General features: G+C 42.6%; 1 protein-coding gene across 2 annotated transcripts in view; it reads left to right on the plus strand.

Moving 5' to 3' along the window:
- Positions 1-347: 347 nt before the first annotated feature.
- LOC109888350 (protein tweety homolog 2-like) overlaps positions 348-16,686 on the plus strand; it is an 81,017-nt gene continuing 64,678 nt past the window's right edge. For both annotated transcript variants that reach the window (XM_031821215.1, XM_031821216.1), the window contains exon 1: positions 348-761. In XM_031821215.1, the coding sequence (XP_031677075.1) occupies positions 633-761 (129 nt within the window). In that variant the 5' untranslated portion in view covers positions 348-632. The remainder of the gene's footprint in view (positions 762-16,686) is intronic.

Raw genomic sequence — 16,686 nt, forward strand, 5'->3', positions numbered from 1 at the left:
GAATTGTTCACTACTATAGTGCTTTAGCCGTCGGATTACATGAGATACATTCTGCTCTGATAACCGGCAGTTTTATACCAGATATGAGCCTATGGGTTTTATTCTAATACCATCATAATTATATATTTAATTTCATGACCTGAATGTATTAACCGCATCGTCTTCACTGTAGCCATATCATTTTCCACTAGGTTATACTTTCTTGACCGCAGCTGTAAATGGTTTAAAACCGGTCACGCACTGTGTATTGAAGGGCGCTATCGTCAGTCAGTCTCGTGCCTTGGATGAGTGCGCGTCGCGCGCGGTCCAGTCAAAAAAAGCGGCTTCTACTGGAACGAGCTCACCCGTGAATGCGCCTCCGAGAAGTTAAAACAGCTGTCTATCTGCAGAACACGACACGGGACCACGGAGATACCGAGATAATGCTGTTGTAATGCCTTGTTCTGAGGGCAAAGAGTCAAAGGAAGTAGTTTTGTATTGTTTATTCTCCTGCGCTACATTGTAAAGTGTTTTCCAACAAGAAGTCGCGGATTCATGATTTGTTTTTGTCCAGAACCGAGGATTAGGCTATACTGACGGGGTCTCGAGTCCTTAAGATTTTAAGGGTCCAGAAGCACTTTTTGTAATAAGGAATGGCCACGGCACGGCTGGACTATATCGCTCCATGGTGGACCTACTGGCTGCACAATTTCCCCCACTTCAACTTCACCTTCCAGCCCGTTGATAACACCTTCAGACCCGGGGAGGCGAGCTACCAGCAGGTTGGTACCTACTACCCGCTGCGCGTAAAGCGCGGCCACGTTTCTCTTCTAGACTAGAGAGAGGGCTCACTGAAAGACCTTCACAGACAGGCCACATATCTAGACAAATGATTTGAAACGACTTTGAAATAAATTGAAACAATTTATTTGGAAAATGAAATACATAATTTGTCTTTTTTTTATACCTTTATTTAACTAGGCAAGACAGTTAAGAACAGATTCTTATTTTCAATGACGGCCTAGGAACCGTGGGGGGCAGAACGATAGATTTGTACCTTGTCAGCTCAGGGGTTTGAACTTGCAACCTTCCGGTTACTAGTCCAACGCTCTAACCACTAGGCTACCCTGCCGCTTCCACGCTCTTACCACTAGACTACCCTGCCGCCCCTGCTGAAGACTGTTTTGAATTTTCTTACGTAATTTTCCACATTGCTATAGGATGTATTTCCATCAGCACCAACTCTGCACAGTTGAACTTTTAATGAAGTGAACACACTTTATTCTCTCTATTCTCTCCTATCATCACTGTGGCATGTTCAATAGGACGTAGCAAAAATGAAGATATGAGCAGAGTGGACACATCATCACATTAAATCACATCCGTTTTAGTATTGACATCTCCAGCTGCAAAGTCCTGAGTGTGCCTATCTAGCCTGGTTGCCTTCTCTGTTAAGCCATTACATTCCACTCCTGTCTTTGGCAAATTAGTGGCAAGGTGTGGAATGTTAGCTAAAAAGACTGGTAGCCAAACTAGTGCCAATCTGGCTGGTTGGTTGTCTGTTACCAGCCTTCAGTGTCTGAGACTGGGCATGTTCCTGGTTGTCTTCTTTATTGCAGTAGTGCTCCATAGATGAATATGTGTTAAGCTTCTCACAATAGGATTGCTGATCTAGGATCAGCCCCCCCGTCCCGTCCATGTAATCCTATTCATTGTGATCTAAGGGGCAAAACTGATCCTATATAGATCAGTACTCCTGCTCCAGGACACTTGCTAGACACAGCCCCATATCTCACTACACCAGGAGAAGTGTTTATCCTGTCAATAGCCACATTACACACCATAGCAGTGTTCTGAGATGTGAGATGTGCAGCGTGACTGCATGAAGACGTCCTGGAACGTAGCCACAGTGTCAGAGATCAGGGGCACACACAGAGATGTTCACACAGAGGTTACCATTACATAACACTGGTTACCACTACATAACACTGGTTACCACTACATAAAACTGGTTACCACTACATAACACTGGTTACCACTACATAACACTGGCTATAACTATATAACACTGGTTACCACTACATACCTCTGGTTACCACTACATAACACTGGCTACCACTACATAACACTGGTTACCACTACATAACACTGGGTATAACTACATAACACAAGGGTTTTACACTACATAACACTGTTTAAAACTACATAACACTTGTTACCACTACATAACACTGGTTACCACTACATAACACTGGTTACCACTACATACCACTGGTTACCACTACATAACACTGGCTACCACTACATAACACTGGTTACCACTACATAACACTGGCTATAACTACACAACACTGGTTACCACTACATAACACTGGTTACCACTACATAACACTGGTTACCACTACATAACACTGGTTACCACTACATAACACTGGTTACCACTACATAACACTGGGTATAACTACATAACACAAGGGTTAACACTACATAACACTGTTTAAAACTACATAACACTTGTTACCACTACATAACACTGGTTATAACTACATACCACTGGTTATAACTACATACAACTGGTTATAACTACATAAAAGTGGTTATAACTACATAACACAGAGGTTACCACTACATAACACTGGTTACCACTACATAACACTGGTTACCACTACATAACACTGGTTACCACTACATAACAATGGTTACCACTACATAACACTGGTTACCACTACATAACACTGGTTACCACTACATAACACTGGGTATAACTACATAACACAAGGGTTAACACTACATAACACTGTTTAAAACTACATAACACTTGTTACCACTACATAACACTGGTTATAACTACATACCACTGGTTATAACTGCATACAACTGGTTATAACTACATAAAACTGGTTATAACTACATAACACAGAGGTTACCACTACATAATACTGGTTACCACTACATAACACTGGTTACCACTACATAACACTGGTTACCACTACATAACACTTGTTACCACTACATAACACTGGCTACCACTACATAACACTGGTTACCACTACATAACACTGGTTACCACTACATAACACTGGCTACCACTACATAACACTGGTTACCACTACATAACACTGGTTACCACTACATAACACTGGCTACCACTACATAACACTGGTTACCACTACATAACACTGGTTACCACTACATAACACTGGCTATAACTATATAACACTGGTTACCACTACATACCACTGGTTACCACTACATAACACTGGCTACCACTACATAACACTGGTTACCACTACATAACACTGGTTACCACTACATAACACTGGGTATAACTACATAACACAAGGGTTAACACTACATAACACTGTTTAAAACTACATAACACTTGTTACCACTACATAACACTGGTTACCACTACATAACACTGGTTACCACTACATAACACTGGCTACCACTACATAACACTGGTTACCACTACATAACACTGGTTACCACTACATAACACTGGCTATAACTATATAACACTGGTTACCACTACATACCACTGGTTACCACTACATAACACTGGCTACCACTACATAACACTGGTTACCACTACATAACACTGGCTATAACTACACAACACTGGTTACCACTACATAACACTGGTTACCACTACATAACACTGGTTACCACTACATAACACTTGTTACCACTACATAACACTGGTTACCACTACATAACACTGGTTACCACTACATAACACTGGTTACCACTACATAACACTAGTTACCACTACATAACACTGGTTACCACTACATAACACTGGGTATAACTACATAACACAAGGGTTAACACTACATAACACTGTTTAAAACTACATAACACTTGTTACCACTACATAACACTGGTTATAACTACATACCACTGGTTATAACTACATACAACTGGTTATAACTACATAAAACTGGTTATAACTACATAACACAGAGGTTACCACTACATAACACTGGTTACCACTACATAACACTGGTTACCACTACATAACACTGGTTACCACTACATAACACTGGCTACCACTACATAACACTGGTTACCACTACATAACACTGGCTATAACTACACAACACTGGTTACCACTACATAACACTGGTTACCACTACATAACACTGGTTACCACTACATAACACTTGTTACCACTACATAACACTGGTTACCACTACATAACACTGGTTACCACTACATAACACTGGTTACCACTACATAACACTGGTTACCACTACATAACACTGGTTACCACTACATAACACTGGTTACCACTACATAACACTGGGTATAACTACATAACACAAGGGTTAACACTACATAACACTGTTTAAAACTACATAACACTTGTTACCACTACATAACACTGGTTATAACTACATACCACTGGTTATAACTACATACAACTGGTTATAACTACATAAAACTGGTTATAACTACATAACACAGAGGTTACCACTACATAACACTGGTTACCACTACATAACACTGGTGACCACTACATAACACTGGTTACCACTACATAACACTGGTTACCACTACATAACAATGGTTACCACTACATAACACTGGTTACCACTACATAACACTGGTTACCACTACATGACACTGGGTATAACTACATAACACTGGTTACCACTACATAACACTGGTTACCACTACATAACACTGGCTATAACTATATAACACTGGTTACCACTACATACCACTGGTTACCACTACATAACACTGGCTACCACTACATAACACTGGTTACCACTACATAACACTGGCTATAACTACACAACACTGGTTACCACTACATAACACTGGTTACCACTACATAACACTGGTTACCACTACATAACACTTGTTACCACTACATAACACTGGTTACCACTACATAACACTGGTTACCACTACATAACACTGGTTACCACTACATAACACTAGTTACCACTACATAACACTGGTTACCACTACATAACACTGGGTATAACTACATAACACAAGGGTTAACACTACATAACACTGTTTAAAACTACATAACACTTGTTACCACTACATAACACTGGTTATAACTACATACCACTGGTTATAACTACATACAACTGGTTATAACTACATAAAACTGGTTATAACTACATAACACAGAGGTTACCACTACATAACACTGGTTACCACTACATAACACTGGTTACCACTACATAACACTGGTTACCACTACATAACACTGGTTACCACTACATAACAATGGTTACCACTACATAACACTGGTTACCACTACATAACACTGGTTACCACTACATACCACTGGTTACCACTACATAACACTGGCTACCACTACATAACACTGGTTACCACTACATAACACTGGCTATAACTACACAACACTGGTTACCACTACATAACACTGGTTACCACTACATAACACTGGTTACCACTACATAACACTTGTTACCACTACATAACACTGGTTACCACTACATAACACTGGTTACCACTACATAACACTGGTTACCACTACATAACACTGGTTACCACTACATAACACTGGTTACCACTACATAACACTGGTTACCACTACATAACACTGGGTATAACTACATAACACAAGGGTTAACACTACATAACACTGTTTAAAACTACATAACACTTGTTACCACTACATAACACTGGTTATAACTACATACCACTGGTTATAACTACATACAACTGGTTATAACTACATAAAACTGGTTATAACTACATAACACAGAGGTTACCACTACATAACACTGGTTACCACTACATAACACTGGTTACCACTACATAACACTGGTTACCACTACATAACACTGGTTACCACTACATAACAATGGTTACCACTACATAACACTGGTTACCACTACATAACACTGGTTACCACTACATAGCACTGGGTATAACTACATAACACAAGGGTTAACACGACATAGCACTGTTTATAACTACATAACACTTGTTACCACTACATAACACTGGTTATAACTACATACCACTGGTTATAACTGCATACAACTGGTTATAACTACATAAAACTGGTTATAACTACATAACACAGAGGTTACCACTACATAACACTGGTTACCACTACATAACACTGGTTACCACTACATAACACTGGTTACCACTACATAACACTGGTTACCACTACATAAAACTGGTTATAACTACATAACACTGGTTACCACTACATAACACTGGTTACCACTACATAACTCTGGCTATAACTATATAACACTGGTTACCACTACATAACACTGGTTACCACTACATAACACTGGTTACCACTACATAACACTGGTTACCACTACATAACACTGGTTACCACTACATAACACTGGCTATAACTACACAACACTGGTTACCACTACATAACACTGGTTACCACTACATAACACTGGTTACCACTACATAACACTGGTTACCACTACGTAACACTTGTTACCACTACATAACACTGGCTACCAATACATAACACTGGTTACCACTACATAACACTCGTTACCACTACATAACACTGGCTACCACTACATAACACTGGTTACCACTACATAACACTGGTTACCACTATATAACACTGGTTACCACTACATAACACTGGTTACCACTACATAACACTGGTTACCAATACATAACACTGGTTACCACTACATAATACTGGCTATAACTATATAACACTGGTTACCACTACATAACACTGGTTACCACTACATAACACTGGCTACCACTACATAACACTGGTTACCACTACATAACACAAGGGTTAACACTACATAACACTGTTTAAAACTACATAACACTTGTTAACACTACATAACACTGGCTACCACTACATAACACTGGTTACCACTACATAACACTTGTTACCACTACATAACACTGGCTACCACTACATAACACTGGTTACCACTACATAACACTGGTTACCACTACATAACACTGGTTACCACTACATAACGTTGGTTACCACTACATAACACTGGTTACCACTACATAACACTGGGTATAACTACATAACACAAGGGTTAACACTACATAACACTGTTTAAAACTACATAACACTTGTTACCACTACATAACACTGGTTACCACTACATACCACTGGTTATAACTACATAAAACTGGTTATAACTACATAACACTGGTTACCACTACATAACACTGGTTACCACTACATAACACTGGGTATAACTACATAACCCTGGTTACCACTACATAACACTGGTTACCACTACATAACACTGGGTATAACTACATAACACTGGTTACCACTACATAACACTGGTTATAACTACATAACACTGGTTACCACTATATAACACTATATATGCATATCTTGGCCAGTGTTCGGTTGTAAATGAGATGTTGTAAATGAGCTCCCCCATTGATCAGGTTCCCATCTATATACTGTATATCTGAGCATTTGGATTGACAAAGACTCAATGCTTAAGAAACATACAGATGAGCTAGTTATAAAACTATGATTTAAAGTAAGCTTCTTATTTTTAGAAATAGATATTGCCTCTCCCTAAACAGCAGGAAGCAGATTGTACAGTCAACTTTCCTGCCAGTTCTTGACTATGGTGACACTATTTACCAGATTGCAGCAGCCACTAGTCTGGCAGTGAATGCCGTCTAGCATAGCGCCCTTCGCTTCATCACAGACGACAGTTTTAACATGCATCACTGCTTCCTGTATCAAAAAGGTTGGCTGGTCCTCATTAAAGTCCCATAGCGTCCAATTGCAATTTAAACTACTGATCAGGGAACTACTTCCTGAGGAATGTGGCTGTTTTTCTAGAATGTACGTATTGTGCAGTAATTTAGTTGGTTTTGCGTCGCCTTGATTAGATTTGTGTCTTGTGAATTGTATGTATTGTAGAGTTTGTTAAATGTTTTTGGCATCTCTAAGTGCCTATTTGAAAATAACTTCAGCTCGAGTTTCTCTCCGTGTACCTCAAAGCTAAACACAAAAGTTCCATTTGATGTGAACAGGTGGGAAAGAAATGAGTCATAAACATGTCATAAAACACCTCTTTACTGACTCTGATGTTGTAAACCACATCTTCTAAGCTGTTATCGTTCACAGCCTGGTGATGGTGTGAGCATGCAGCATCACTTCCCTGTGTGAGGGTTGTTTGTGAATACTGCTGTTGTGTGTTGTAGTACCTCTATACTACTTTACATTGTGATATTGACCTGTGTTGCTGAATAGACAGGTCAATGGAGGCAGTGTGATGCTAACAGATTCACTTCTCTGTCTGACTGTGTGTCTGTCTCTGAGTTTAGTATGTTTGTGTAGGTAGTAACAGCGTAGTCTGTCCTCTGTGATTTATTTATTTATTTCACCTTTATTTAACCAGGTAGGCAAGTTGAGAACAAGTTCTCATTTACAATTGCGACCTGGCCAAGATAAAGCAAAGCAGTTCGACACATACAACGACACAGAGTTACACATGGAGTAAAACAAACATACAGTCAATAATACAGTATAAACAAGTCTATATACAATGTGAGCAAATGAGGTGAGAAGGGAGGTAAAGGCAAAAAAAGGCCATGGTGGCAAAGTAAATACAATATAGCAAGTAAAACACTGGAATGGTAGATTTGTAGTGGAAGAATGTGCAAAGCAGAAATAAAAAATAATGGGGTGCAAAGGAGCAAAATAAATAAATAACTAAAATAAATACAGTAGGGAAAGAGGTAGTTGTTTGGGCTAAATTATAGACTAATAGATAGATTAAAGACTACATGATGTGTAACACCGTAGTCTGTCCTCTGTGATTAAAGACTACATGATGTGTAACACCGTAGTCTGTCCTCTGTGATTAAAGACTACATGATATAAACACCGTAGTCTGTCCTCTGTGATTAAAGACTACATGATGTGTAACACCGTAGTCTGTCCTCTGTGATTAAAGACTACATGATGTGTAACACCGTAGTCTGTCCTCTGTGATTAAAGACTACATGATATAAACACCGTAGTCTGTCCTCTGTGATTAAAGACCACATGATATAAACACCGTAGTCTGTCCTCTGTGATTAAAGACTACATGATGTGTAACACCGTAGTCTGTCCTCTGTGATTAAAGACCACATGATATAAACACCGTAGTCTGTCCTCTGTGATTAAAGACTTCATGATGTGTAACACCGTAGTCTGTCCTCTGTGATTAAAGACCACATGATATAAACACCGTAGTCTGTCCTCTGTGATTAAAGACTTCATGATGTGTAACACCGTAGTCTGTCCTCTGTGATTAAAGACCACATGATATAAACACCGTAGTCTGTCCTCTGTGATTAAAGACTACATGATGTGTAACACCGTAGTCTGTCCTCTGTGATTAAAGACTTCATGATGTGTAACACCGTAGTCTGTCCTCTGTGATTAAAGACCACATGATGTGTAACACCGTAGTCTGTCCTCTGTGATTAAAGACTACATGATGTGTAACACCGTAGTCTGTCCTCTGTGATTAAAGACTACCGTAGTCTGTCCTCTGTGATTAAAGACTACCGTAGTCTGTCCTCTGTGATTAAAGACTACCGTAGTCTGTAGTCTGTCCTCTGTGATTAAAGACTACATGATGTGTAACACCGTAGTCTGTCCTCTGTGATTAAAGACTACATGATGTGTAACACCGTAGTCTGTCCTCTGTGATTAAAGACTACATGATGTAAACACCGTAGTCTGTCCTCTGTGATTAAAGACTACCGTAGTCTGTCCTCTGTGATTAAAGACCACATGATGGGTAACACTGTCAGATTGTCTTCCAAAGCAGTTCTGAACAACGTGGACCTTCCTCCTGCTGACTCATCCTTCTGGACCAACGGGACCATTTCAGATGGAGAGGTGGGATTGAGGACAGAGCCCAGAATATGATCACTTTAATGACTTGGTACAGTTGAACTCTTGTTTGGGTCCAGGAGTCTACCACAGGAGTTTACCACAGGAGTTTACCACAGGAGTTTGAATAGCAGTGTCATCTTACTTTCCACGTCATTGGTGTGGAAGAGAATGTGTTCTCAATGACTTACATGGTTACATTTATTATATTGAACTAGGCAAGTCCGCTAAGAACAAATTCTTATTAACAATGACGGCCTACACCGGCCAAACCCGGATGACGCGGGGCAAATTGTGCATACAGTGGAATTCCAGACTGTGATACAGTCTGGAATGGAACCAGGGTCTTAGACCACTGTGATAGTCTGAATGGAACCAGGGTCTTAGACCACTGTGATACAGTCTGGAATGGAACCAGGGTCTTAGACCACTGTGATACAGTCTGGAATGGAACCAGGGTCTGTAGTGACTCCTCTAGTACTGAGATGCAGGGCCTTAGACCGCTGTGATACAGTCTGGAGTGTAACCAGGGTCTTAGACCACTGTGATACAGTCTGAATGGAACCAGGGTCTTAGACCACTGTGATACAGTCTCCAATGGAGCCAGGGTCTTAGACCACTGTGATACAGTCTGAATGGAACCAGGGTCTTAGACCACTGTGTTACAGTCTGAATGGAACCAGGGCCTTAGACCACTGTGATACAGTCTGGAATGGAACCAGGGTCTTAGACCACTGTGATACAGTCTGAATGGAACCAGGGCCTTAGACCACTGTGATACAGTCTGGAATGGAACCAGGGTCTTAGACCACTGTGATACAGTCTGGAATGGAACCAGGGTCTTAGACCACTGTGATACAGTCTGGAATGGAACCAGGGTCTTAGACCACTGTGATACAGTCTGAATGGAACCAGGGCCTTAGACCACTGTGATACAGTCTGGAATGGAACCAGGGTCTTAGACCACTGTGATACAGTCTGGAATGGAACCAGGGTCTTAGACCACTGTGATACAGTCTGGAATGGAACCAGGGTCTTAGACCACTGTGATACAGTCTGAATGGAAGCAGGGTCTTAGACCACTGTGATGGAATGGAACCAGGGCCTTAGACCACTGTGATACAGTCTGGAGTTGAACCAGGGTCTTAGACCACTGTGATACAGTCTGGAATGGAACCAGGGTCTTAGACCACTGTGATACAGTCTGAATGGAACCAGGGTCTTAGACCACTGTGATACAGTCTGGAGTGGAACCAGGGCCTTAGACCACTGTGATACAGTCTGAATGGAACCAGGGTCTTAGACCACTGTGATACAGTCTGGAATGGAACCAGGGTCTTAGACCACTGTGATACAGTCTGAATGGAACCAGGGTCTTAGACCACTGTGATACAGTCTGGAGTGGAACCAGGGTCTGAGACCACTGTGATACAGTCTGGAGTGGAACCAGGGTCTTAGACCACTGTGATACAGTCTGGAATGGAACCAGGGTCTTAGACCACTGTGATACAGTCTGGAATGGAACCAGGGTCTTAGACCACTGTGATACAGTCTGGAATGGAACCAGGGTCTTAGACCACTGTGATACAGTCTGAATGGAACCAGGGCCTTAGACCACTGTGATACAGTCTGGAATGGAACCAGGGTCTTAGACCACTGTGATACAGTCTGGAATGGAACCAGGGTCTTAGACCACTGTGATACAGTCTGGAATGGAACCAGGGTCTTAGACCACTGTGATACAGTCTGAATGGAAGCAGGGTCTTAGACCACTGTGATGGAATGGAACCAGGGCCTTAGACCACTGTGATACAGTCTGGAGTTGAACCAGGGTCTTAGACCACTGTGATACAGTCTGGAATGGAACCAGGGTCTTAGACCACTGTGATACAGTCTGAATGGAACCAGGGTCTTAGACCACTGTGATACAGTCTGGAGTGGAACCAGGGCCTTAGACCACTGTGATACAGTCTGAATGGAACCAGGGTCTTAGACCACTGTGATACAGTCTGGAATGGAACCAGGGTCTTAGACCACTGTGATACAGTCTGAATGGAACCAGGGTCTTAGACCACTGTGATACAGTCTGGAGTGGAACCAGGGTCTGAGACCACTGTGATACAGTCTGGAGTGGAACCAGGGTCTTAGACCACTGTGATACAGTCTGGAGTTGAACCAGGGTCTTAGACCACTGTGATACAGTCTGGAATGGAACCAGGGTCTTAGACCACTGTGATACAGTCTGAATGGAACCAGGGTCTTAGACCACTGTGATACAGTCTGGAGTGGAACCAGGGCCTTAGACCACTGTGATACAGTCTGAATGGAACCAGGGTCTTAGACCACTGTGTTACAGTCTGAATGGAACCAGGGCCTTAGACCACTGTGATACAGTCTGGAATGGAACCAGGGTCTTAGACCACTGTGATACAGTCTGAATGGAACCAGGGCCTTAGACCACTGTGATACAGTCTGGAATGGAACCAGGGTCTTAGACCACTGTGATACAGTCTGGAATGGAACCAGGGTCTTAGACCACTGTGATACAGTCTGGAATGGAACCAGGGTCTTAGACCACTGTGATACAGTCTGAATGGAACCAGGGCCTTAGACCACTGTGATACAGTCTGGAATGGAACCAGGGTCTTAGACCACTGTGATACAGTCTGGAATGGAACCAGGGTCTTAGACCACTGTGATACAGTCTGGAATGGAACCAGGGTCTTAGACCACTGTGATACAGTCTGAATGGAAGCAGGGTCTTAGACCACTGTGATGGAATGGAACCAGGGCCTTAGACCACTGTGATACAGTCTGGAGTTGAACCAGGGTCTTAGACCACTGTGATACAGTCTGGAATGGAACCAGGGTCTTAGACCACTGTGATACAGTCTGAATGGAACCAGGGTCTTAGACCACTGTGATACAGTCTGGAGTGGAACCAGGGCCTTAGACCACTGTGATACAGTCTGAATGGAACCAGGGTCTTAGACCACTGTGATACAGTCTGGAATGGAACCAGGGTCTTAGACCACTGTGATACAGTCTGAATGGAACCAGGGTCTTAGACCACTGTGATACAGTCTGGAGTGGAACCAGGGTCTGAGACCACTGTGATACAGTCTGGAGTGGAACCAGGGTCTTAGACCACTGTGATACAGTCTGGAGTTGAACCAGGGTCTTAGACCACTGTGATACAGTCTGGAATGGAACCAGGGTCTTAGACCACTGTGATACAGTCTGAATGGAACCAGGGTCTTAGACCACTGTGATACAGTCTGGAGTGGAACCAGGGCCTTAGACCACTGTGATACAGTCTGAATGGAACCAGGGTCTTAGACCACTGTGATACAGTCTGGAATGGAACCAGGGTCTTAGACCACTGTGATACAGTCTGAATGGAACCAGGGTCTTAGACCACTGTGATACAGTCTGGAGTGGAACCAGGGTCTGAGACCACTGTGATACAGTCTGGAGTGGAACCAGGGTCTTAGACCACTGTGATACAGCCTGGAATGGAACCAGGGTCTTAGACCACTGTGATACAGTCTGAATGGAACCAGGGTCTTAGACCACTGTGATGGAATGGAACCAGGGTCTTAGACCACTGTGATACAGTCTGAATGGAACCAGGGTCTTAGACCACTGTGATACAGTCTGGAATGGAACCAGGGTCTTAGACCACTGTGATACAGTCTGGAGTGGAACCAGGGTCTTAGACCACTTCGCCACACAGGAGCCCCAAATACAGGTAGTTACAGTGATTTAGACACTGGTTGGATGAGAAATAATACATTATACTTTAGTTTCCGCTGCTCGGCCCTGTCTGAATCTGAAACCTTGGTCAAGACCGTGGTCAGAACATGATGCCATAACCCATAACTTGATCAGTCAAATTGAATCAGCAAAGGTTCTGTGGAGACAAACAGTAACTTGTTAGAGTCATGAAACCATGCCAGGTAGGAGTGTGGAGAAACAACATGGGCCCATAGGGCTTTAGTCAAAAGTAGTGCACTATATAGGGAATAGGGTGCCATTTGAGAGTCAACCATATTTGGCCAAAACCCCATGGTTCCACTTGGCTTTTATTTCAGTTCTTGAATTTTGAACTCCTCAACAATCCAAACCATGGGCTGAACTTTTGTCAACTTCTGTAAATGGCTGTGTGTGTATTTGTACTTGTGTAAATGGCTGTGTGTGTAGTTGTACTTGTGTAAATGGCTGTGTGTGTAGTTGTACTTGTGTAAATGGCTGTGTGTGTATTTGTACTTGTGTAAATGGCTGTGTGTAGTTGTACTTGTGTAAATGGCTGTGTGTGTAGTTGTACTTGTGTAAATGGCTGTGTGTGTATTTGTACTTGTGTAAATGGCTGTGTGTAGTTGTACTTGTGTAAATGGCTGTGTGTGTATTTGTACTTGTGTAAATGGCTGTGTGTGTACTTGTACTTGTGTAAATGGCTGTGTGTGTACTTGTACTTGTGTAAATGGCTGTGTGTATTTGTACTTGTGTAAATGGCTGTGTGTATTTGTACTTGTGTAAATGGCTGTGTGTAGTTGTACTTGTGTAAATGGCTGTGTGTGTAGTTCTACTTGTGTAAATGGCTATGTGTGTAGTTGTACTTGTGTAAATGGCTGTGTGTGTAGTTCTACTTATGTAAATGGCTGTGTAGTTGTACTTGTGTAAATGGATGTGTGTGTAGTTGTACTTGTGTAAATGGCTGTGTGTGTAGTTGTACTTGTGTAGTACAGTATGTTTGATCACTTTCATCACCTTTCATCGAAATGAAAGGTACAAACTTCAGGCGTTCCTAATCTCAAAAACAAAGACATATGGCTACAGTAGACCCCCCATGTTCTGCTTTCTATACCTCTCTCTCTCTCTCTCTCTCTCTCTCTCTCTCTCTCTCTCTCTCTCTCTTTCTCTCTGTCTCTCTCTGTCTCTCTCTCTCTCTGTCTCTCTCTCTGTCTCTCTCTCTGTCTCTCTCTCTGTCTCTCTCTCTGTCTCTGTCTCTCTGTCTCTCTCTCTCTCTCTCTGTCTCTCTCTCTCTCTGTCTCTCTCTCTGTCTCTCTCTCTCTCTCTCTCTCTCTCTCTCTCTCTCTCCCTCTCTCTCTCTCTCCCGCTCTCTCCCGCTCTCTCTCTCGCTCTCTCTCGCTCTCTCTCTCATTTTCTCTCTCCCTTGCTCGCTCTCTTTCTCACTCTCTCTCTCTATTTTTCTCTATTTCTCTCACTTTCTCTCTCTCTCGCTCGCTCTCTCTCCTTTCCTACCCTGACTATCCCTCCATCATTCATGCTCTGAGGGTAACCTCAGTCAGGGAATCACAAGACTGTTTTGGAGGGAGGCCGCTTTGTCACCTGACGTTGAGCTGAAACTCCAGCAGCCTCTGATCAGTACTGTTTCCTCCCCTAACACCCGACCTCCTGTGTGGATCAGATGGTAAAGAGTGGTGCTTACACCACCAGGGTTGTGGATCAGATGGTAGAGAGTGGTGCTTACACCACCAGGGTTGTGGATCAGATGGTAGAGAGTGGTGCTTACACCACCAGGGTTGTGGATCAGATGGTAGAGAGGTGCTTACCACCAGGGTTGTGGATCAGATGGTAGAGAGTGGTGCTTACACCACCAGGGTTGTGGGTCAGATGGTAGAGAGTGGTTCTTACACCACCAGGGTTGTGGATCAGATGGTAGAGAGTGGTGCTTACACCACCAGGGTTGTGGATCAGATGGTAGAGAGTGGTGCTTACACCACCAGGGTTGTGGGTCAGATGGTAGAGAGTGGTGCTTACACCACCAGGGTTGTGGGTCAGATGGTAGAGAGTGGTTCTTACACCACCAGGGTTGTGGGTCAGATGGTAGAGAGTGGTTCTTACACCACCAGGGTTGTGGATCAGATGGTAGAGAGTGGTGCTTACACCACCAGGGTTGTGGATCAGATGGTAGAGAGTGGTGCTTACACCACCAGGGTTGTGGGTCAGAGACCCGGGGCCACCCATATGTAAAATGGATGCATGTTGGCGAGCATGACTGTAAGGTGCTTTGGATAAAAGTGTCTGTTGAATGACACGTGTTAATAGTTAGTTAATAGTTAATTAGACCCCAGGTATCTCTTAAACCAGCAACACCAGGTATCTCTTAAACCACCAACACCAGGTATCTCTTAAACCAGCAACACCAGGTATCTCTTAAACCAGCAACACCAGGTCATATTCATTAGACCCCAGGTATCTCTTAAACCACCAACACCAGGTATCTCTTAAACCACCAACACCAGGTCATATTAATTAGACCCCAGGTATCTCTTAAACCAACAACACCAGGTCATGTTCATTAGACCCCAAGTATCTCTTAAACCAACAACACCAGGTCATATTCATTAGACCCCAGGTATCTCTTAAACCAGCAACACCAGGTATCTCTTAAACCACCAACACCAGGTATCTCTTAAACTACCAACACCAGGTCATATTCATTAGACCCCAGGTATCTCTTAAACCACCAACACCAGGTATCTCTTAAACCACCAACACCAGGTATCTCTTAAACCACCAACACCAGGTCATATTAATTAGACCCCAAGTATCTCTTAAACCAACAACACCAGGTCATATTCATTAGACCCCAGGTATCTCTTAAACCAGCAACACCAGGTATCTCTTAAACTACCAACACCAGGTCATGTTCATTAGACCCCAGGTATCTCTTAAACCACCAACACCAGGTCATGTTCATTAGACCCCAGGTATCTCTTAAACCAGCAACACCAGGTCATATTCATTAGACCCCAGGTATCTCTTAAACCAACAACACCAGGTATCTCTTAAACCACCAACAC

This window comes from Oncorhynchus kisutch, unplaced genomic scaffold (assembly GCF_002021735.2).
Source record: "Oncorhynchus kisutch isolate 150728-3 unplaced genomic scaffold, Okis_V2 scaffold3923, whole genome shotgun sequence".
NCBI classification, from domain to species: domain Eukaryota; kingdom Metazoa; phylum Chordata; class Actinopteri; order Salmoniformes; family Salmonidae; genus Oncorhynchus; species Oncorhynchus kisutch.